Below are 23,469 nucleotides of genomic sequence, written 5' to 3'. Positions count from 1 at the left end.
ACCACAATTTCACTAACAAGACCATAATGCTAATCAGCACTTATTTTCATTTATCAACTTGTCCGTGACAAATAATTTGTAACATATGCCTACTGTATTAGTGTAGCATAATTTCGTATTGGTCAGCCCTCAATTTATTCTTTATATTATTTTCATAAGGTTATGGGATGTAATGTGGTTGTAGGCCAAATGCAAATATAGGTCATAAATAGAAGGCCTAAAATAACTATTCTTCCATATGGAGCATCATTGATGACTTTTTTGTAAAACTTTTTTTACAAGAATTATAAGTTGGTGGTAATGGCCATGGACATTGTTTTTAAATAATACGTATTATAGCTTAATGTAAACTCTACATATAATTTGTTTCATTGCATTTGTATGTTGTGTTTCATTACATCCGTATGAACGTGTTTACACGCTCGGATTTCCTAAAGTAAAATTAACTATATTCAATTACCCAACTGAGAAGTTGTAAAAAATATATATTGTAAAAAATATATATATATTTAAACAAGACACTAGACATTCGCTTTCAGAATACCTGATGTTTGCATGTGCATTATTCTATGAATTCATGAATAACCTATGTGGTTTCAGGAAAATCGCCATAAATCTTTAAGGGTTTTTCAAGTTGTTTTGACTGATACAGGTTAGAAATGTAGATGAGGAGACGAGGGGGATAAAGATCAGAGTGGCGAAACGGGTATCATGCTTCAGTCGCCTCCAGAGGCATTATTGTGCACAGAGCAGTGGACCAGCCTCTGCCATTTTTCATGTTGAACTTTACCTTTCAGTAGATATGAAAAATAATTTAAGTTGTTGATGTGAAGTTTACCACAGCTTACGTTCAAAGATGTGAAGAACAAATGCTGAACCAAACCTGCCTGCATCTTGTGAAGTTTCTTTGAAGTCGATTTTCTTGTTTATAAAATTACCATATTGGGTACATGGGTTGGGTCGTGATGGATTTTTTTGTTTTTACTGTTGTTATATAAACATTCGATTTATTTTTTTAAATATCTATCTTTCGAAAACCATATCGCAAGAAATCGTTGACGTTTCTAAACGCTAAAACAGCGCGTCGTGTTTGTAGTTCACATGACATGTCCCACCAAGCGGCGCCTATGAGCATAGCTGAGCGAACCTTATGATGTATAACACTTAAAATGTATTCGCCCAATATCAGAAATAAAAAATTTATGGAAACTCTAAATGCAACTTATGTAAACCTTTGCCGACTAAATAACAAAAAGAACACTTGCTTTCTGGCAAAATGGCAGAAGTGCCACATTCATTACTCTCAGTGTCCTAATTGGGGCGTCTGTACATTTGTCAAACGGCTGTCAGGTCCAACAGGACAGATAACGCGGTAGTGCTGTCAGAGTTCCAGGTGTGGAGAAAAAGAAACAGGAAGTCCATCGTTCGGGATCAAAGGAGAGACTAAACATGTCCAGTGATGTAAGATATTGCGAGAAGTTCTCCTACGTCTTTCTGAAAATCAGCCTAATTGTATATGCCACTATATTCTGGGTAAGTAGTTTCTATTCTTCCCCCAATCCATGACGCCAAATACATGAATAGCACGATATCGTCAGTGTAAATACCACTGGGCGTGTTTGTACTCGCAAATTATGGTTGTCGCTTGAATGGGGGGAAAGAGGGGCTATATTGTCCAGTAGTAATGGTAGCCTATTGCTAGTGTAGGTTTTACTAAAAGATCGACAGGTGTCGGCAGCAAGGAGAATTTGCTGCTGGTGGCTGATAGCATATGCCTTCCGTACTGTACGAATCGTAAACACTCCGAGGGTTACTTCAAATAGCTGGCTAGGCATTTCAATTGTATATTCCTCTCAAGAACCTTCTCGGACAAATGACCACACGAGGGACCATAAGAAGAAATCGTAAATCGTAGCTTCAGTTTGATTTTCGAAACAACCCTGTTTAGGCAATATGATCAAAATGTCTTATCACAGTGTTTTCATTTTGTTTTGTTTTGCGGTAGGCTATTCGAAAGTATTTTGTTTTATAATCAGACATAATACAAAAAATATAAGTACTGCATGAAAGACGTTGTTTTGTTCTTTTATGATAATATACTTTTCTGAAAACAAGCTCTAAGAGGGAGTTATGGCTGTGTGAGCACCCTAACTATGTAAAGGTTTGTAATAATCCAGATTTTTTCCATTCTACTTATTATTCCGCCTTGGAAATATTCCAGAGAGATGTTTTAACAAATTCCTGAATCCCTGAACACATCCTGCTTTTCTTAACCAGATGAGGGAGTCTGGGATTTTCAGAACAGTTGCATCCTGTTTAAGTGGCTAAGACAAACTTGTGTTAATCTAACAATATTTACACATGCAACATTCTAAAAGTTCCTTATATCAGTGACTGTAAGAGTTATAGCTATGCGCTTGGTTTCACAAATCTGGAACAAGAAACTATTATTCACCATAAAATGTATGACTGCTGCCACAGCAAAAGCCATGAGGAAGCCTGCCAGAATAAGTACTTTAAAGTCCAGAATATCTACTAGGCCTAGTTTACACACATGACTGATTAGAAATAATGCTTTCAAATAGTAGAGCACATTTATTGTAATGCTGGTGATATTGGATTGACGCTATAGCCTGATGTAAGTTAGGGATATTTTATGTTAATCAGATGATTCCTTGCCCTGAGGGTTGGCTCTGTGGTCGGAGATTATATAAGCCATGGTTTTCCCTTTGTCCACAGGTTACTGGATATCATTGAGTTGATTGACTGTCTTTCCGAATGGTTTGGTTCAGGCGTAGGTTACCATATTCAGTCGCTACCTGTAGGTTTGTGCTGTGAAAATATTTTATGTCATTTACAGTAGACTCCTTCATTTGGTTCAGAGGTTCTTTTGAATGGGGTTATGTGTCTCACCTAGAGTACCAATGACGCTTGGAAAATCTGAAGGATGAATTAGGCCATTTATCATGTTTATTATTTTGCCTAGAGATACTGTGTTAATGTAAGCCTGGCAAAGCACAGGCAGTCGACTGACCGAAGCCTTCAGTCCCTCAGGTTGTGTCAAAGTCCTTCACATGGACAGCTCGATGACCAGGAAATGCAGCAAAAAAGTATTTAATGCAGGGCCCACGTCTTACGGCTCTCATCCGGTTAATTACAAACGTTAAGCAAATGTAATTGCACAGGGAACAAAGTGTGGTGATGGGTAATACACTGTTGGATGGACAAGCCTGATTAAAAAAAAAAACGGTAAAAATGCAGGGTGTTGTGTAGCTCAGTTGGCAGAAACTAGCGCCACTTCCACTCACAGTCACACACAGTCCCATCCAACTTCAGTAAGGCACGGAAACTAATTGGTGCCAGAACGCACACCCCTGCTCTTACAATAAGTCCCATGGGATCTTTATTGATCACAGTCTCAGGACATCTGTTTTAATGCCCCACCCGAGAGACGGCACCCTATGTGGGGCGATGTGCCCATCTTTGCCCTGGGGCATTGAGATTTGATCAGTTCCGAAGGCACTGTATATACACAACTGTTAGGCTGCCATAAACTGCAATGTTTTTTAATTAGCATTTTTCTTTTGCCAAGACAATCCACTCACCTGATAGGTGTGACATGTGAAGGTGCCAAAGCTGTAGGGGGGGCTGTGCTAATGCCTACATAAATCTTAGCAAAACATAAAAAAAAAAACAACACAGAAACATTGGTATGTTATTGTATTATTGGTTGAAGTTCTCCCTTCCCCAAAGGTTGAATCACCTAATATTAATGTTGTAACCACGATTTAATGTAGTATTAGATGTAATGTATTATTTAACTTTTTTATTATATTTACTGGTGTTATTACGTTTTAATATTGGCAAAGACCTTACTGTACAACAAGCCAGTCTCAGTGTTTCACTCAGACTGGGGACTGAAGACTGTAGAGAGAAAAAGGCCATGTGCTGCAGAACTAGCCCTATGCTGTCAGTGGGGTGGTTACAGTCAATTTTCCCACAAGCGAGGGAAGTAGGTTTCCAAAGCAGTGGCTGTAGCCTTGTTGCCACTCGTCATGTTTTTTCATATGAAAAGTGTGGTCTTGCGTTTGCTGGTCATGGGGCCTTCTGACGCACAACCCAGTACCTTTTTTTTTACAATTGCAGCTAAATACCTGATTGCTGTTGCCAAGAGGCAAGTGGAACTTCCAACAAGACAACACACACAGGCCCAAATGAAAATCCACAAAGAAATGGTTAATTGACCGCAAAATCAACAATCTGCCATGGTGGTCTCGGTGTCCGGGGCACATGCAATTTGAACTGAACACAATCTGGCTTTGTTTACAACCCCTTTCGATTAGTCTGGAACCTCTGGGAGACCTGCTGTCGTCATGGCATATGCTAATGAGCATCTCTAATCATCTCGGTGTGTTTCTCTTTCCGGTAGCTGGTTGGGGGGTTCATCCTGGCCATTGGAATCTACGCAGAGGTGGAGCGGCAGCGCTACAAAACCCTGGACGGGGTGTTCCTGGCCCCCTCCATAATCCTGATCGTCCTCGGGGTGATGATGTTCATCGTCTCTTTCATCGGTGTGCTGGCGTCACTTAGGGATAACCTGATGCTACTCAAAGTGGTGAGTGGTAAAGCCCAGTTCAATGGCCAAACAGCGGATGTACAGAACTTGAGGTGGTTGTATTTTCATGGATTCAACATTTGCCTTCAGATTTATTCTTGGGACGATTACAACGACTCCATTTGTTTCAGTTGCTGAATACTTGGACGTAGTTGATACTGCATGTTTTTGGAAAAAAAGGCTTTTATTTATTAGTGGTTTGCGTCGTTCTTCTGATACTTTTAGAGTTCAATGTTTTTAGAGAGAGATTCACAGCGTGCTGGGTTTTAGTGTAATTTGTTTTTCTATGTCGAACGGGGTAATTAAGACACATCCGCTGGTGAAAGTTCACCAGCTATATAATTATCCCTGATGATTCATTTGGCTCAGTTTATCTGCCCACTTGGACATTATTTAAAATGTGTGATAATAGCAGGCCCTTATTCAGTCTAGGGATGTAATTCAGATTTTTTAAATTCATCACCCAATTAATATTATCCCCATTTGAGATACTCACATCTACTTTTATTGAGACCATTGCAGACATGGTTTCCCGGTGGCATGGTAATCTAAGACCGTTGTAGCACCAAGTTGACCATTGTGCTGCTAGCTGACAGTGGCTGGGGTAGAATAGCCTGGTGCGAGGGACTTTTCAGGTCTGTGCGCTCCTCCTCCAACAGCGGTTGTCAGGTGAGTGTGTTCCCTTGAACGAAAAAAAGCTGAGTGGCTTGGCACGAATGCCTAGCATGAAGTTTATCAGCAATCTTCAACTCCCCTGAATTCAACGGAAGTTGTGATGAGACAGTGCTGTAGATTCAATTGAAACACTGGGGAAGGGACAGAAACGGTGTGAATGAAAGAACATTCAGTACATTAACCCTGTGAATGCTGTTGTTTTTCAGTTTCTATACACCTTGACATTCTGCCTCGTTCTGGAGCTTTTTGGTGGCATAATGGCTTTGCTGTTTAGGAATCAGGTACTGTAACCCCATTTCATACCTGTTGTTTTACTAATCGTTGTTTTTCTCAGAAGATAATAATGCAGTCTATTGGGTAGTATACATTTACCTGGCCTTGAGAACAGCTCTCAATATAGAGACCCTTATCGGATATATACAGCAAAATGAGCACACTTCACTGTTTCCCCCTGTAATGATAGTAGCGCTATATTGCTGCTGAATTGTGATGCGCAACCACAGAAAAACATATTTTTTTTATGAAAACCTTTTTACATATAGATTAGCGTCATCCAGGCATCGTTAGAGATTCGGCAACAGCAATATGAGGGGTATTGTATTCTGCCTTCAAAATAAAGGTCAGCAGTGAAACCATAGTGTGAAATGCTATCTGTATAATATGCATATGATATTTTTGCATATTGTGTCTCAGGGACATTTTCTCTAACTACATGGGGAATGGTGTTAATGAAGTACAGTTACTATGTAGAGCTTACAGTTTTTCCCGATTGCTTACAAGCATCGGTCAATACTGAAACCACAATAACAAAACTCTTCACACAGTGTGCATTACCAACATTCATCGTTGTAAAACATTTAATCTCGCCCCCAAAACTCACTAAAACTGTCTCAAAACAAGCTTGTTCCACCAAAACACTGGCAACAATTCTCACTCAGAAACACACACTGTCATTCATAACACACTGACCTAAAAAACACTAACAACAGGGATCATTACATAAATGACGAAGTTTTATCTTGTAGGTTTTAAAAATTATTCTTCACATAAATCAGTATTTGATCATAGAATAAGAAAAACACCTCACTTTAAAGACTATACTAAAGTATATGGAACAAAAATGAATCACAAATGCAGCAATCTGAAGGAATATCCTTTACTTTTCTACATCTTTGCATATAGTACATTTTACTTTTGAAAAATAAACAAAAAACTAATTTACCCAAATTCCAGGTCTGCAACAAAAACAAACAAACATCAACAAGTATAGTATAATCACTAGCCTCTGTGTATTGTAGGGGCCAATGAGTGGTTTGTGTAACAGCAAACCTTTATTGGACAGTGCTGCACACATTGTGATGTAATCTCTTTTCTGGACTGAGACATCCATGTTGGCTCTCTATCCAATCACATTTCTTCCCATGCGGCATGTTTTTGCCAGGTTGAATCCAGCTTCATCCACAAAGATGCATTTATGTGCAGTTTGACTGGCTTCCATCTCCATTACTCTCTAAAAAAAACAGTAAATCCATAGTTTTACAGTACTTTATTATGTGTAAATACCCTGTTTGATTATTGAACACACATCTTACCTGGATATATTGATACCGGAGTTCTTTCACACATTCGCCGTTTCTCTCAAATGGTACAGTGTACAACATTTGGATCGGTTTTCAGTTGAAACTGCAATCAACTGTGTTTGGGTTGACTAAATATTCTAACATAATTAACATTTTCTAACAAATATCAAACATTTTCTTTATATTTCAATCTGGTTACTGCAGAATTGCACACCAGTTCCCATCATTCTGTTTTAAATGTGTTTTTAACAGTTTTGAGAACAGTGTGTAAGCATTTAAGAAAACAAGTGCTGTGAATATAAACATGTACAGTGAATGTGTTGACGAAATACTCTAGAGATTTTGTGAAGGCAAATATATAATGTCAAAGTATGGGGCACTGGGTATTACATCCGACAAAACTGTATTTTCTACCACATCTTGAACCCCCCAATGCAACAAATTGCAATTTACTGTACATGGAATATCTATTGCATAAGCGAGTTGATTTTATTATGAGTTTGGGAGGCATTCCTTTCAAAACTGTTCTAGAAAGTGGGAATGGTGTGATGAAAGTATTGTGAAATAATGTTAAGAAAAGAGAACTGACAAGCAAGAGAGGACATTTTTGACGATTTCCAATTCATTAATAACATCCTTGTAGCATTTAACGCATCCAGCCTTTTTTGCCGCAACCGCCACCCACACTCCCTAATACCCCCACTTCTGGGGAACAAAGTAGGGGAAACACTGCACTTCCATTGTTACTGTATGTTAGATGTAGACACAGGAAAAAATTTGGGAGAAGAAGGAGAAGGAGAAGGTAATTTTAACAAAAGTAGTAGTACATATTTAATAAAAGTTTGTTAAAATCTGCAGCGAGAACATTTTCATTTAAATGTGTCAAGCTGAACATGGTCCTATTAAATGAGTTCATAGGTTCATTTGTCTCTTGGAGGAATTGCTAATGCAAGGGTTCAGGAATATATATATTTACTAGCACTACTACAGTGAGGAGAACAAGTATTTGATACACTGATGATTTTGCAGGTTTTCCCACTTACAAAGCATGTAGAAGTCTGTCATTTTTATCATATGTACTCTTCAACTGTGAGTGACGGAATCTAAAACAAAAATCACATTCTATGATTTTTAAGTAATTCATTTGCATTTTATTGCATGACATAAGTATTTGATACAACAGAAAAGCAGAACTTAATATTTGGTACAGAAACCTTCGTTTGCAATTACAGAGGTCATACGTTTCCTGTAGTTCTTGACCAGGTTTGCACACAATGCAGCAGGGATTTTGGCCCACTCCTCCATACAGACCTTCAGGTTTCGGGGCTGTCGCTGGGCAATACGGACCTTCAGCTCCCTCCAAAGATTTTCTATTGGGTTCAGGTCTGGAGACTGGCTAGGCCACTCCAGGACCTTGAGATGCTTCTTACGGAACCACTCCTTAGTTGCCCTGGCTGTGTGTTTCGGGTTGTTGTCATGCTGGAAGACCCAGCCACGACCCATCTTCAATGCTCTTACTGAGGGAAGGAGGTTGTTGGCCAAGATCTCGCATTACATGGCCCCATCCATCCTCCCCTCAATACGGTGCAGTCGTCCTGTCCCCTTTGCAGAAAAGCATCCCCAAAGATGTTTCCACCTCCATGCTTCATGGTTGGGATGGTGTTCTTGGGGTTGTACTCGTCCTTCTTCTTCCTCTAAACACAGTGAGTGGAGTTTAGACCAAAAAGCTCTATTTTTGTTTCATCAGACCACATGACCTTCTCCCATTCCTCCTCTGGATCATCCAGATGGTCATTGGCAAACATCAGACGGGCCTGGACATGCGCTGGCTTGAGCAGGTGGACCTTGCGTGCGCTGCAGGATTTTAATCCATGACGGCGCAGTGTGTTACTAATGGTTTTATTTGAGACTGGGGTCCTAGCTCTCCTCAGGTCATTGACCAGGTCCTGCCGAGTAGTTCTGGGCTGATCCCTCACCTTCCTCATGACCATTGATGCCCCACGAGGGTGAGATCTTGCATGGAGCCCCAGACCGAGAGAGATTGACCGTCATCTTGAACTTCTTCAATTTTTTTATAATTGCGCCAACCAGATTGAACAGTTCTCACCAAGCTGCTTGCCTATTGTCCTGTTGCCCATCCCAGCCTTGTGCAGGTCTACAATTTTATCCCTGATGTCCTTACACAGCTCTCTGGTCTTGGCCATTGTGGGGAGGTTGGAGTCTGTTTGATTGAGTGTGTGGACAGGTGTCTTTTTATACAGGTAACAATTTCAAACAGGTGCAGTTAATACAAGTAATGAGTGGAGAACAGGAGGGTTTCTTAAAGAAAAACTAACAGGTCTGTGAGAGCCGGAATTCTTACTGGTTGGTAGGTGATCAAATACTTATATCATGCAATAAAATGTAAATTAATTATTTAAAAATCATACAATGTAATTTTCTGTCTCTCACAGTTGAAGTGTACCTATGATAAAAATTACAGACCTCTACATGCTTTGTAAGTAGGGAAACCTGCTAAATCGGCAGTGTATCAAATACTTGCTCTGCCCACTGTATACTGGGTGATCAAGTGTTTTGTTATCAAATATGTTAACATTTACATACTCAGTAACTGTTATAAAACAACCCTTGTCACTTCATTCCCACTAAATTTTTCCTTTTTGTTCTGTTCTACCATAGACTGTGGACCTCTTAAACAAAAACATTCGCAAAGGAATCGTGAATTACTATGATGATCTGGATTTCAAAAACATCATGGATTTTGTTCAAAGAAAGGTAATATTTGGATGTTTGAAATTGTTTTACTTCTTGGATTCTTTGTCTTTTTATATAGATGAAATGTGGGATTATTAACCTCCACTTAAGAGCAAGGGGTGATTTGTTTGCTGTAACTAGAAACAATTATTTGTGTGGAAATTGTTGTCTTTTGAGTTTTCATTCTCACACTGATTTTCATCAGTGACCCTCTTAATATGTGTTACACAACAAGGGGTACTGATGATAGAAAAGTATCTCAAATATCTGTAGTTTCGTATTTCGGTAATTCAGCAGACAAGTTTGCTGATGGACAATGACACAATCCTGTGTTAGTAAGTACATTTCACTCAGATTTGACAGCAAAGTTAGTGCTAGAATGAGGTGGGGGCTGTGTGTGCAAGCATTAGTTCATGAACAGCAGCTGTTGGAGCTGGGGAGTTGTTTTTGAAATTCTGGATAGGTAGGGTTTCAGAGGATTTTCTGAACATCGACAGAGACTCTAGCTACAAGGGGAGGCTGGTTCCACCACCGGAGTGGAGAACAATGAGGAGCTTTGGCTGTGCTTAGCATTAGCTGCCCCCCTGTAGGCATTTGATGGCCAAGAGGCCAGAAGTGGCAGAACGAAGAGCTCAGTTAGGGATGTAGGGATTGAGCATTGTTGACAGTGGCCTGTTAGCGTTGCCTGTATCCAATAGAGTAACATAATTGTGTCGTATCTTCATTCTGTTTAACTGGACCACTCCCCAGAAGAACAGGAGAAAGGTAGTGGTTTTAGTTATTAATTAAATCTATTTTATATTTACATCAAGTAGGCCTTGACACCCTTGTTCAGGTCAGTAGAAAGGAAAAGTTTGTTTGTGAAGTCAACTGAGTGTGTGTTGTTGTAGTCCTTAACAACCACTCCATGACATATTACAAGGTACATTGATGTAATGGTCTGACAGGTCTTTGGAGTAAAAGTGAGTGTAGTTCTTTTTTTATTTAATTTTTTTATTCCAAGGCGTTTCACCAGACAAGTTGTGTCATGATCTGGCCAGAGAGAGCCCTGTGGGGAGGGGGAAAGGTACTCATTGTGAAATGCAGGATGGCTTCCATAACACATCATCAGAGGTATACTGTAGCTTCTCACCACATGGAGACATGACCCCATTGGGCTAACACATCTTGCAAGTGTTCATATAATATTAGTTTTTTAAATCCACGAATGTGAAAGTTGCACTATTAAAACGTGTTTTCAGCCACGTGCAAAATGTTTGTGAATGTTCATTGCTGGTCTTCATGCTTTTAAGCAAAGGTCTCTGCTCCATGTCCACATGTAATGACTGTAATTATGGGTGGGTATTTAAAATTTTTCTCTGTACGCTGTCATTTAGGATTTTTATGTTTCAAATGAAGTGCAGTACAGAATTTCAGTGTTTTATTTATACTTAAAAGTTGAATCATTCATATATTTAAAATGTTTTCTGTATCTAGTGCCCCCAATGCTGGACTGGATTGGAACCAGAATTTTGTCCTGGCATTTCTTGCTTTTGTCAGGCACTGTAGATCAAACGATATTTGATGTCACCACAAACAATACTGTCTCAGACTTACGTATATAGTCACAGCAGATCAAATAACTGTTAACTTCATACAGTAAGGACATTTGTCCAAACGCTTAATGACTTCTTCAAATAAGGGAAGTAGGTGTTTTTTGCATCTTTTTTTTTATATCTGAGTACAGAGATAATTTCTGTTTTATTTCATTGCCCAAATTCAAATGTTAGGGAGTGTATATTAGGCTCTATAGCAGAACATTTGATGGATTTTTGGCTTGTTACATATTGCTACAAAATATTTTCTGTTTTTTGTGTGTCTAATGTGTTTTGAAAACAGAGATTTAACACGTCAATATTTGATTATTCATCTCTGAGGTTGGCCTACATCGCGTTGGCTTGAACATATGCTGATCAGATTCGGCTGTGTTTAATGCTTACTATAGGTCCCCAGTTGCTCCGGATTCTGCCACATTATACCACAAGTGTCATGACAGCCACCTGCATCAGTCTATGGAGCATGTTAGCTACTACAGTTTGCTCTTTCACATTTCACATACTGTCCTCCTGACGACACCAGTGTTGTGTGGAAATTCCTGTTAAGATGTATTTTTAAGTGGACGACTTCTCTGGTGAACCATGGAGCTAATGCGTAGCATGTGTATTATTGGCTGGAGATAAAGGATACTTGCTAATGTCCATAATCTCTCTTCCTCATGTTCTTGTAACTCAATTACATCAGAGCCAATACAGCCCTTAAGTTCTCCATCATCATCATCATCTTCTACTTTGTTTGTGGGAATACATTTGTTCATTGGTAAAGATGCCCTGTTGTGATGATTTACTCACTCTATATTTAAATGCCACTCAACTAAGACTTGTTTCCTGGAACTAGCTAAATGCTCATATAATTACACAAGCTACATTTAAGATACAGAGATTCATTCAAATTAGTCACAGGACTGCATACGGATGTACCGTTACAAATAATTTACTGAAAAACAGTTGGCACAATGAAATAATACTGAACAGTTCCAATTATCTATGTCCATATTTTTTAAGACAAAGAAGAGGAAAAGTATCTTGGCACATTCTGAATAGGAGTGGCCATTTTGATCCATTTACTGAAACATTACAGTGTTCTAATTGAGCAGATTATATGTCATATCCATAATGCAAAATAATTTGATATAGTATGCCTCCAGGGATTCGTAACTAGCTAATTTAAGTTATTACTCCCAAATGGCTCTAAGGTGTTTTAAGCATCTTAGGTCTGAGCTTTGAAGACTAAGTAAATCTTGGTAAACATTTTCCCTTTGAACTGAAATATTGTATTTTTGCTCATGCAGAAGCTGCACCTTTAAACAAAAACTGCACTGTACCAAACCCGAAAGGTTGCACTTCAAATGACCGTTAAAGAATGACATCTGGAAACCCTTCCTATGCTATCCATAGTCCATTTGCTTCACAATCAGTGCCTTCATATGATGTATGAATATCTTGGTAGGCATTAAGGATTTAGACAGCTTCAATACAGTTGTTATGCAGTTAAAGGTTTATTTTTAACAATGTACTGTTTTCCATTGTATCATTGTTTTGATTATTCACGTGTTTGTGTGTGTGGGTGTGTGTGGGGGTGTGTGTGTGTGTTGGCTTTGCCGGTCTGTCTTTTTGCAGTTCAAGTGTTGTGGAGGGAAGGAGTACTCTGACTGGGGAGTCAACATGTACCATAACTGCACGGCTCCTGGCCCCCTAGCGTGTGGCGTCCCTTACACCTGCTGCATTGAAAAAAAGGTGTGTGCTGCCCTTCCATCCGGGAGATCCTTATGCAAATTCACAACGTGACAGATCTTTATGTCCATTTGGATTCAAATTAAAAGAAACAGTTGGCTTTTACAGAATCCAACCTAGCATACGCATGAAAGGCTGGGAGCAGCACAGGGCCAACCGAGCAGAGTAGGGTCCCTGGATCAGTTTATTGGCAGATGTTTCTTGCTTGAGGGCAAAAGTGCAGTTGGTAGTATAGAGGATAATTATACCAGCAATTTGCAGCTGTAGGTCTGGCCGAACAGGGCTAAAGCACCTCCAAAAAGAATGTTATGTAAACTTAAACAAGCCTATGTATTGCGGTGTGATTGCAGATTACTTGCCTTAATATTTCAGGTTAATATCACGGCAGACCCCCCCCCTCCCCTGTTCTACGATTTCTCCAATAGGGTTTTGAGGGTTTAGAAGGTCAGAAAGGATTACCTTGATTGAAGTTGGACGCTTGCAAGCTCAAGCATAGTTGTTGGCCATTGAAATGGATGTCCTCCAAGCCTGTATGTATTGTTGAATACTTTGTGGTTGAGTAAACAGTGTGTTAAGCAGAACAGCTTGGCAAGATGTGTTTCGGAGGATTCATATTGATTTTCAACTGCAACGTTGCTACGATGAGGCGAAGCTATAATTGCAAACTGAACATTGCGAAATTGAGAGGTGGAATCTTAATTATGTTTTGGAAGATTCTTTTGTATATATATTGTAATGGATAGAGGCTCAGGGAATGGACACATGACAGGGCCCTGGTGGGTGTTTTATTAACATAAAGACAGGAGGAACGGGAAGGAAAAACTAACATCTAAAAGGCAAACCATTGGGGCTGGGTGAGGTGGTGTTGTCAGGAGACAGTTGCCATGAGATGCTTCCATACCACAATAATATACAGTGGATATAAAAAGTCTACACACTCCAGGTTTTTGTGATGTAAAAGAATGAGACAAAGATAAATCATGTGAGAACTTTTTCCACTTTTAATTGATCTATAATGTGAACAATTCAATTGAAAAACAAACTGAAATCTCCGAAGGGGAAAAATAAAAACCTTACAATAACCTGGTTGCATAAGTGTGCACACCCTCTTATAACTGGGGATGTGGCTGTGTTCAGAATTAACCAGTCACATTCAAACTCATGTTAAATAGAAGTCATTATACACCTGCCATCATTTAAAGTGACTCTGATTAATCACAAATAAAGTTCAGCTGTTCTAGTAGGATTTTCCTGACATTTTCTTAGTTGAATCTGAGGGCAAAAGCCATAGCCCGCAGAGCTTCCAAAGCATCAGAGGGATCTCATTGTTGAAAGATATCAGTCAGGAGGAGGGTACAAAAGAATTTCCAAAGCATTAGATGTACCATGGAACACAGTGAAGACATTCATCATCAAGTGGAGAAAATATGGCACAACAGAGACATTACCAAGAACTGAACGTCCCTCCAAAATTGATGAAAAGACAAGAGGAAAACTGGCCAGAGAGACTTCCAAGACACCTACAGCAACATTAAAGGAACTGCAGGAATGTCTGGCAAGTATTGACTGTGTGGTACATGTGACTACAATCTCCCGTATTCTTCATATAAATGGGCTATGGGATACGGTGGCAAGACAGGCTTTTTCTTACAAAGAAAAACATCCAAGCCCGACTGAAGTTTGCAAAAAACATCTAGTCTTCCAAAAGAACGTGGGAAAATGTGTTATGGTCTGATGAAACCAAGGTTGAACTTTTTGGCCATATTTCCAAAAGGTATGTTTTGTGCAAAAACAACACTGCACATCACCCAAAGAACACCATACCCACAGTGAAGCATGGTGGTGGCAACATCAGGCTTTGGGTCTGTTTTTCTTCAGCTGGAACCGGGGCCTTAGTCAGGGTGGAGGGAATTATGAACAATGAACAATTTTGGCACAAAACCTTCAGGCCTCCGTTAGAAAGCTGAAGAGGAAGTTCATCTTCCAGCACAACAACGACCCAAAGCACACATCCAAATCCACAATAGCATGGCTTCACCAGAAGAAGAGTCATGTTTTGGAATGGCCCAGCCAGAGTCCAGACCTGAATCCAATTGAACATCTGTGGGGTGATCTGAAGAGGGGTGTGCACAGGAGATGTCCTCGCAATCTGACAGATTTGGAGCGCTTTTGCAAAGAAGAGTGGGCAAATATTTCCTGGTAAAGATGTGCCTTGCTAATCCTACCCAAAAAGACTGAGTGTTGTAATAAAATCTAAAGGTGCTTCAACAAAGTATTCGTTTAAGGGTGTGCACACTTATGCAACCAGGTTATTGTGAGTTTTTTATTTTTCCCCCTCAAAGATTTCAGTTTGTTTTTCAATTGAATTTGTCATGTTATAGGTCACATTAAAGGTGGAAAAAGTTCTGACCTGATTTATCTTTCTCTCGTTCTTTTATATCACAAGTACCTGGCATTTTAACAGTGGTGTGTAGACATTTAATATCCACTGTAGATGACTACAGTAGGTACTCTTATGTGATTGGCCTCTCAATGTTGTTTCCAGGCCAGTGTGTGTCATTATCTCATTGCTTGATCTGTGAGGTTTTAGGCTGGGTATCTGTTTGAACTCTTAATTTGTTTAACCTGGTGTTCTATCTTCCAAAGTTCTCCCATGTCATCCTGCTTTTCATCCTGCTTTTCTGAAGTGGATACCTTTTGTCTAATAATGTTTATAAGAACTCAACATTTTAATCTGGTTAGTAAAAATGCCTGATATCCTCCATAATAGCCATCATTACTGACATTACATATTTTTTCTAAACATGGGAAATGATGGAATGCTTTGTTAACGATATTTATGTAAAAATACCCTGATTAAAACACAGTTTTATTATTCAAGTGGAATTAATGTGAATAAATTAGAAAAAAATCTTCCAACATTGTGTCTATGAATTGAACGTTAAGGCATCAGGGTTGTGGAGCTTCTTTTTTCCCATGTCAGTTTGACACGTTTTCCCATTTCTGCTGTTATCCATGCATCTGATGCAAGTAAATGTCCCTGGTGTGGATAAGATGTTTTGCCTCACCTGTCACGGTCTACTGATTGTTCCTAAATAACTAATGGGGATTGGTGAGGGCTTGTTTAAACCAGTGATGTGCAATACTGGAATACAGATACTACTTTGCTGTTGTTATGGCCACTGCAAGTCTTTGAAGCCAATGAGAGTAAATAATCAGACATATTGATACAATTCAGAATAATTCAGAAGTAGTCTCAAAGGAATTAATAAAATTACCAACCCAAGAAAATAGAATTAACATGATCTTTTTGATGTACAGTAAGTTTATGTATAAGATTTAACTTTTTAGTAAATTAATCTGAGTCATCGGGGAGTCGAGTGGTTATCCATGATCACCTTACTGTTTCACTGGGGTATAAATATTAGATGGCACACAGGCAACTCCCATAGTCATCAATGACCACCTTACTGTTTCACTGGGGTATAAATATTAGATGACACACAGGTAACTCCCCTAGTCCTCCATCAACATTAGAAAGGATAGAGGAAACACAAAAATGAAATAAGACAAAGGGTTATTGACCTTTACAAGTCAGGCATTGGCTATAAAAAGATGGATATATGCCTAAAAATACCAATTTCCACATTAATGGCAATAATTAAGAAATGTAAAGCGACTGGAGCTTTGAGTAACCTGCCTGGAAGAGGACATGTGTATTTTGATCCAACACAAATATTAGCAACTGGAATTTTCTAAATGTCATTGGAACTTGGATTGGAATCAAGTTCTATGATCTGATGAGACAAAGATTTAGCTTTTTGGCAAAAAAAACACCAGAGGTAACTTTGGCATACAAAGAGCCATGGACATGCAGAACATAACCTAATCCCCACTGTGAGGTGAGAGGATGTATATATTGCGATTTTTGTGAGGCTGTTTAGGATACATGGCAACATGGACCTTATGTACCAGAAGATTGTAGGCCAAAACCTGTCTGCCTCTGCCAGGAGGCTAAAACTGGGTTATTGTTGGATCTTCCACCTGTACAACAATGCAAAGCATGCATCCAAATCCACAACAAGGGCTCACTAACAATAGAATCAAGCTTTTGCAATGGCCATCCCATTCCCCTGACCAAAACCATAGAAAACATGTGGGGTGAGCCAAAGAGGAGAGTCCACAAGCTAGGGCCAAGATCTCTGAATGATCGGAATGTTTCTGTAGTTTCTGTATGGAGAAATGGTCTCAAATCCCTTGCTATGGGTTATCCCTCCACATCAAACATTATAGGACACAGCCCAGAGCTGTTACCTTCGCAAAGGGAGGGTGCAGAAATGCAGGTGTGCTGGTGATTGTGGTATGCATGTCTTTGAATAAACAAATTCTTTATGTTGTTACATTGATATGATATTTTGAGTGTAAGATAAAGCGGATGAACAACAATGACATTGTTTCACAGCCTCTTTTGTTCATAGTCACATAGTGTGCCAATACTTCTGAGGGGGAACATTTCTGAAAAGCAGGTGGAGATTTTCGAGAGAAAGCCTCATCATGAGTTTTGGATAGGTATGAATACTAACTTAAAAATGAATATGCTTAAGTATGTTATGTCACTCATCTTCCTCCTTTTCAGCCATTTGAAGTTGCCAACACACTATGTGGATATCAGGTCCTTGATAAAGAAGTAAGAATTTTTGTCCTTTTTTCCAAAGTTGTAATTGGTTATTCTATATAGAACAGTGCGATTCAGTCATGCAGTGCCATATTTATCTTTGCTTTTAATGTAATTTGTCTGAAAGATTGTGTTCACACAAAGGCCTACCATAAAATTGACTTTATATTATGTCTTCCGGTTTTAGAGGCTGTCCTTGCAGGACACCATCCACATTAGAGGCTGTACTGATGCTGTATTCATCTGGTTGATGGACAACTATAAGACAATGGCTGGCTTGTTGTTTGGCATCTTATTCCCCCAGGTAAGAGTTAACTCTCACCCCATGTCAGCCTGACATCTGAGTTCCACCAACATTACACAAGTACTGATTCAAACCGTGATGTCCACAATGATTTACAAATGGGTTTAGTTGGGGGTGGGTGTATTGTAAGATCCTTTGTTTGACTGTTCATGAATGTATTCCATTGCACAAATTATAATAATTATGTAGTCAGCTTCTATTGTGCTTTTCATTACAAAAAATAATCTCAGTGTAATTGCTTAATTGCTACAGATTTTTTTTTTTGTGTACTGGCAGTATTCGCGCACACTGCTTCTGCCCCAGCATCATCGCAGCTATTCCTTTCAGGTTCACTGTGTCGGTTGGAAATGCATGCTTCGGACCGTTTTAAAGGGTTTGGGATAAGGCAGTGGTCCGAAATGCAGTGCAGATCCAGTGCCACAGTCTAGGCTGTATACTGGTATATGGCTACCACACTTGACTAGCGCTAGTTAAATCACCATGTATACCAAGACCACATATAGTTCCCATCCCTGAACGTAAATGTCCTTCTGTCTTGCAGTTCTTTGGTGTGATCATTAGCTGGCTGTACATCACACGGGTGGAGGATGCCATCGCTGAATATGGTCATTATCAGGACGGACTGCTAGAGACAGTAGACAGTGGCTTCAGGACAGTCAGGAAGCAGGGCCGAATGGCTAAATGTTGCAGGTGCATGCCTGAGATTGACTGAGCAGGCTTCTAGTTATCTAGCCGGCCTGGAACACTGCTGTACCAGTATGAGCTTGCAAAGATGGCAACTCACTGCCGGTCTCAGCCTTCCGACAAACTGGTGTTTCCGTGCCTTATCCGTGTCTTTTAGTGTGTTTACGGGGGGCATTCATTTCAGGGTTTTCTTTTTTTTTTTGGGTGGGGGAGTGTTTATGAAGGTTTTTTTTTTATGGAATTGTATACACGGGCCTGTGCTGTGTGAAGAATTAACTGCTGTTTTCATTAAGTGCTTTGGTCCCCCAGCATTGAAGAAATGTCATTTTATCTAAATACAAATAATTAATAGAAGTTGAAGCTTAGTAGTTTCGTCAAACAGTCATTGTGCCTCAGATTCCTTCATCAATGTCAGTACTAAGATTACTAAGTACTAAGGGATATATTTTCATGACCTCCAATGTTGAGGCCAAAGGTTTATTTAAAAGGTTAAATAAAATTCTAAAAATATATAAGGATACATGATAATCTAAGCCGCATTTGACTTGTATAGTGTAGACATTAGTTTTGCAATGTGAAGTAAATCTGTTTGCCCATTTGATTCAATTTTCAAATACTAAGGGATATATTTTCTATCGGAAATTCTATGGAGTGTGCCTTGCCTCAATCCAATTTAACGAGCAGTAAGCTTAGAATAATTTCAGTTAAGAATTCTATGTTTTTAATTAGACAGAGCAAACATATCTGCTCATGTTTTAGCTTGATTTTATTACTGTGTATTTGGAAGCAACATGAAGTGACAATCAATTACGTTTATTTCCAATCAATTACGTTTATTTTTAACAGCTAATATTCTGAGCTTTAGCAGCCTGTTTCCATGGCAAATGACTAAAAGTGGTGGTGACTTCAAATTTGAATTTAGAAGCACAATATAACTTGCACGATTTTTGCTGAAAATACATATCCAAGTTATTGGTTTATTCATGACCTACTTGTAATTTGCTGTCAGTAATGATGATGATGATGATGATAATAATATAATACATCTTATTTAGAAAAACATTTCTGTGCAGTTGATGGAGGTTATAACGTTTATTTTTGTTATTTTTATTTTTTATACTTTAATGTTGTTCATTTATAGAAATGTTAGTGTTAGCTCACTGTAATTCTTTTGAACATTCTAGTGATCTGGTGAATAAATAAATTATGTTTACAGTTGAAGTTGAAGAGGCCTCTGAAGTGGGGTTTCTTGTGGCTCTTTGTGTCCTGCTGTTTTTTCCTGTGCACGCATTGTCTCTCCAACTGACACTGTAAATATTTCAATCTTACATGGAGCCCAGACCAAAATATCCTATTGTGAGATTATTTTCCACTTGCTCCCAGCCCCATTTCAAAATCCATTAGAAATCCATTACAGCCATCATGCATATACTTTACCCTCTTCAATTCTTTTAAACACCTTTATAAAACAAACCCCTTATTAGTCGATCCATTTTTTTCCATGATGAACAATACTGACGTTTCTCTTTATAGATGCACTACTTTGGACTGAGCCATCGCCATGTACTGTAATCATGACCCTTTTTGTACTTGTTGACATTTGTCCAATCTGTCACTGATTTAGAGCATGTTTGGGATTTTCAGGTCCTCATTTTCATTTGCTTACTTGCCTTTCACTTTGTTTTACCTCTTTTACCCTTCATTCACACTTAGCATTTGGAATGAAATTCTATGACAACTTACATGTGTTACTTATCTACAAATGTGTGATAGCCTGTCACTGTTTTGGTCATGTTGGTGAATTGGATGTCACCTTTTACAGCTTTGCTTCCTCCAACAATTAGTGATGCTTTTATCCCAAACCAGTGTGACTGTGTAGGCCTAGCCCTTCCTTGTGTGCTCTTCTGTCACCTCTGCATAGCATCAAGCCACAAAGAAATGTGGGGCCTGATCAGCCCCCTAACGGAGACCTCAATGCCTCTCTGTTACGGTATCTAAATAAGTGACTACAAGAAAGTGTGTTACAGAAGAATAACTGCAACAATGTTGGCCGTCCTACCAAACTTCCTCTCTGAGGAGAATTTTGCTGACACATGAGGAGAATTTTGCTGACACACATGAATTAATTGGTGCTTCTATGGCACAACTCAAATGGATGATAGAAGATTATTTCCATGAAAAATGTGTTTATGTTCTGTTTTGGGGGTTGCTCCCCATACTTTTGGTTGTTTAGTAATTGTGTTGACACTGGCATTTCCAAAAGAGACCTTTGGCCTCAACATGCTAAAATAAAAGGTTTATTTATAAGGTTAAATAAAATTCAAAGAATATATAAGGATACATGATAATCTAAGCCGCATTTGACTTGTATAGTGTAGACATTAGTTTTGCAATGTGAAGTAAATCTGTTTGCCCATTTGATTCAATTTTCAAACCCAATAAATTCAGTGAATTAATTGACAAATTGTTTGCACATTCCAGTTTATTCCCTAATCCTTGGAATGGGATTACTTTTTAACAGACCACGTTAATTTCTTTAGTTGGTGCTACACCTGTCTCATGAGGTGTACTCATTAAAACTTATTGCAATACACTGCCACACTTTACAAAATTCCCGCTGTTTGAGATACAGTATACACAAGGTACCATTTGACAAACTCCATCTCTGGCATTTCAAGACCCAGAGTGATTTAATCATAGTGTCCTTAACTACACTGAACCACACCAATTTTAAGTGAAAAACATACATCCTCATTTCATAAATTATCTCTCTCAGCATTTGCACATGGTGAGTCTAGGGATGTTCTATTTCAATCAGGCACATTTCGGCAACTAAAAGGTGTATGTGCAGCAGCTAAAAGGTGTAAAATGTCCAGCAGCTAAAAGGTGTATGTGCAGCAGCTAAATGGTGTAAAATGTCCAGCAGCTAAAAAGTGTATGTGCAGCAGCTAAAAGGTGTAAAATGTCCAGCACCTAAAAGGTGTATGTGCAGGAGCTAAAAGGTGTAAAATGTCCAGCAGCTAAAAGGTGTATGTGCCCTTCGGCCATCCATGTGCTGTCACAATTGACAGATAATCCTTGGGAATCAGATTTCAGTGTCAGAATCAGTGCCTTGTGCCTCCTGGACTGAACCAGCCTCCTCAGCTGAGGCACAACAAAACAACAATGATATTTCACACCACTCTAATTGTTGTTGACAACCTAATCAAGGAGGTGGGGATGACACCTTCTCATGCATTATTCTCCATGTTACAAGCAAAGTCAGTGAGAACGAATGACTAGTTTTGTCTGCAGTTAAGTGGTTCTTAAGTGGGGAATGGTCTCCCCTTGAATCCACCCACTGTCTCTTTCTCTCACACACACACACAAGCTAATGCAACCAGCCCTAGCTTCATCCATTAGTAAGAAGTACTGTAGTGCAGTGGGATACACCAGATCTTGACTACTGTGCTTTCCTATTCGTTGTTTGTGTCAGGAGGACCCAACTTCCACAATCACTAAAGCACTGATGGGCTTTCATAGGACATACATTATTTAAAGGACAAAACATTTTGAATAAAAGTGTTCTGAGTGTGTCATAGTACCATAAATACATAATCAGGTCTTTGAAAATAATATCCAGTGGTTACACTTTATTTTGAGTCTCCATTTCCATCTGTAGATATTCTACAGTTTGTTTGATTCTAGTATTACTGTATGTTGATTAGCAACTGCTTGCTAAAGTCAGGGTTAGGTTTAGAATAAGGGTACAGAATTTAGGGACATAATGAAGTTTAGGGTTAGTAGATAGGTAAAATGTAAACGGTAGTCAGCAGATAATCTGTGGAGCATCTATAGAAACACTTTTGGGACCCTCAAAATAAAGTGTTACTCATGAAATTGATTGACTATAAATAGAAGTGATATCTCCCTAAAATAGGGACTGTAAATTATAATCTCTGGCAATTTTTAAATGGGTACTATAAAACGAATAGTGATTAATGCATAAATGTATACAATAGTTTGCATAACATTCATCACCTCTGCATAAAGATACACAAATCAAAGGGAATCACGTGTCATGATAACTTAAGCACTTGCCATTTAGCAGTTCATTTATGTTCAAGGATCTGGCTGCCAAGGGATCTTTTTGTTTTCTTTGGCTGATTCTGTTTTGTTTTGGTCTAGGCCCTTTATAATGCTAACAAAGTTCACACTAGATGTGGCATTTCAAATGTATTCTGAAAAGGTTACCAACCAGTGTCCTATTCTAATTACCCAGGATAATAATAAATAACGACGCCCTGTCTACAGGATCTGTTGTGGCCTTTTCCATGGCAAACCAGACACCAGGATGTGAGCATCAACACCATTTCAATCCACATGGTTGGTCCTGACACAGCTCACTAAGGGTCTGACAGGAGGATGGGATTGATGGGGAAACAGACCTCTTTCTGGTATATCCAGGTCTAATCTGTCCGGTTCTGCTTTGTCCAATGTGACTGTCTCCTGACCAGTGTTTTTTATGTATTTCAGCAGTGCCTGATGACTTGGTAAATTAGTTAATAGACCTGCTAATAGAAACTGTGTTACAATCTACTATAACAGCAATTTTTTAGTTTTCCCTTCCCCAGTCAGACCACTCCCAGTCAATCTTTGCTAAGAAGCTATTTTGTTTTTTTTAATCAAAAACAAAAAATGTAGGTGGAGTCCCTGACTGTCCCCACTCTAGCTTGCTATTTTAATTAAGGTGGACTTAAGTCACTCCTCTTGCTACCCCAATGTCACCCTGGAGTAAAAGCACTTCTGTTTCCTTCACAAATGGGAGATTAACAGCCCTGCCAAATGTGGTAAGGTCTGCATTTTGACAACAG

The 23,469-nt window shown here is 39.0% G+C and overlaps 1 protein-coding gene across 1 annotated transcript; it reads left to right on the top strand.

Moving 5' to 3' along the window:
* Positions 1 to 1,183: 1,183 nt before the first annotated feature.
* tspan15 (tetraspanin 15) lies at positions 1,184 to 19,834 on the top strand. Its single transcript, XM_010888919.5, has 8 exons — positions 1,184 to 1,533; positions 4,430 to 4,615; positions 5,497 to 5,571; positions 9,550 to 9,645; positions 12,840 to 12,956; positions 17,590 to 17,640; positions 17,816 to 17,932; positions 18,474 to 19,834. The coding sequence occupies exons 1-8, from the start codon at positions 1,450 to 1,452 to the stop codon at positions 18,642 to 18,644; spliced, it is 897 nt and encodes a 298-aa protein (XP_010887221.1). The 5' UTR covers positions 1,184 to 1,449; the 3' UTR covers positions 18,645 to 19,834.
* Positions 19,835 to 23,469: the final 3,635 nt, after the last annotated feature.

Source organism: Esox lucius, chromosome 6, assembly GCF_011004845.1.
Source record: "Esox lucius isolate fEsoLuc1 chromosome 6, fEsoLuc1.pri, whole genome shotgun sequence".
NCBI classification, from domain to species: Eukaryota; Metazoa; Chordata; class Actinopteri; order Esociformes; family Esocidae; genus Esox; species Esox lucius.
The sequence above is the reverse complement of the archived record's forward strand: the minus strand, read 5'-3'. Positions and strand labels throughout refer to the sequence as shown.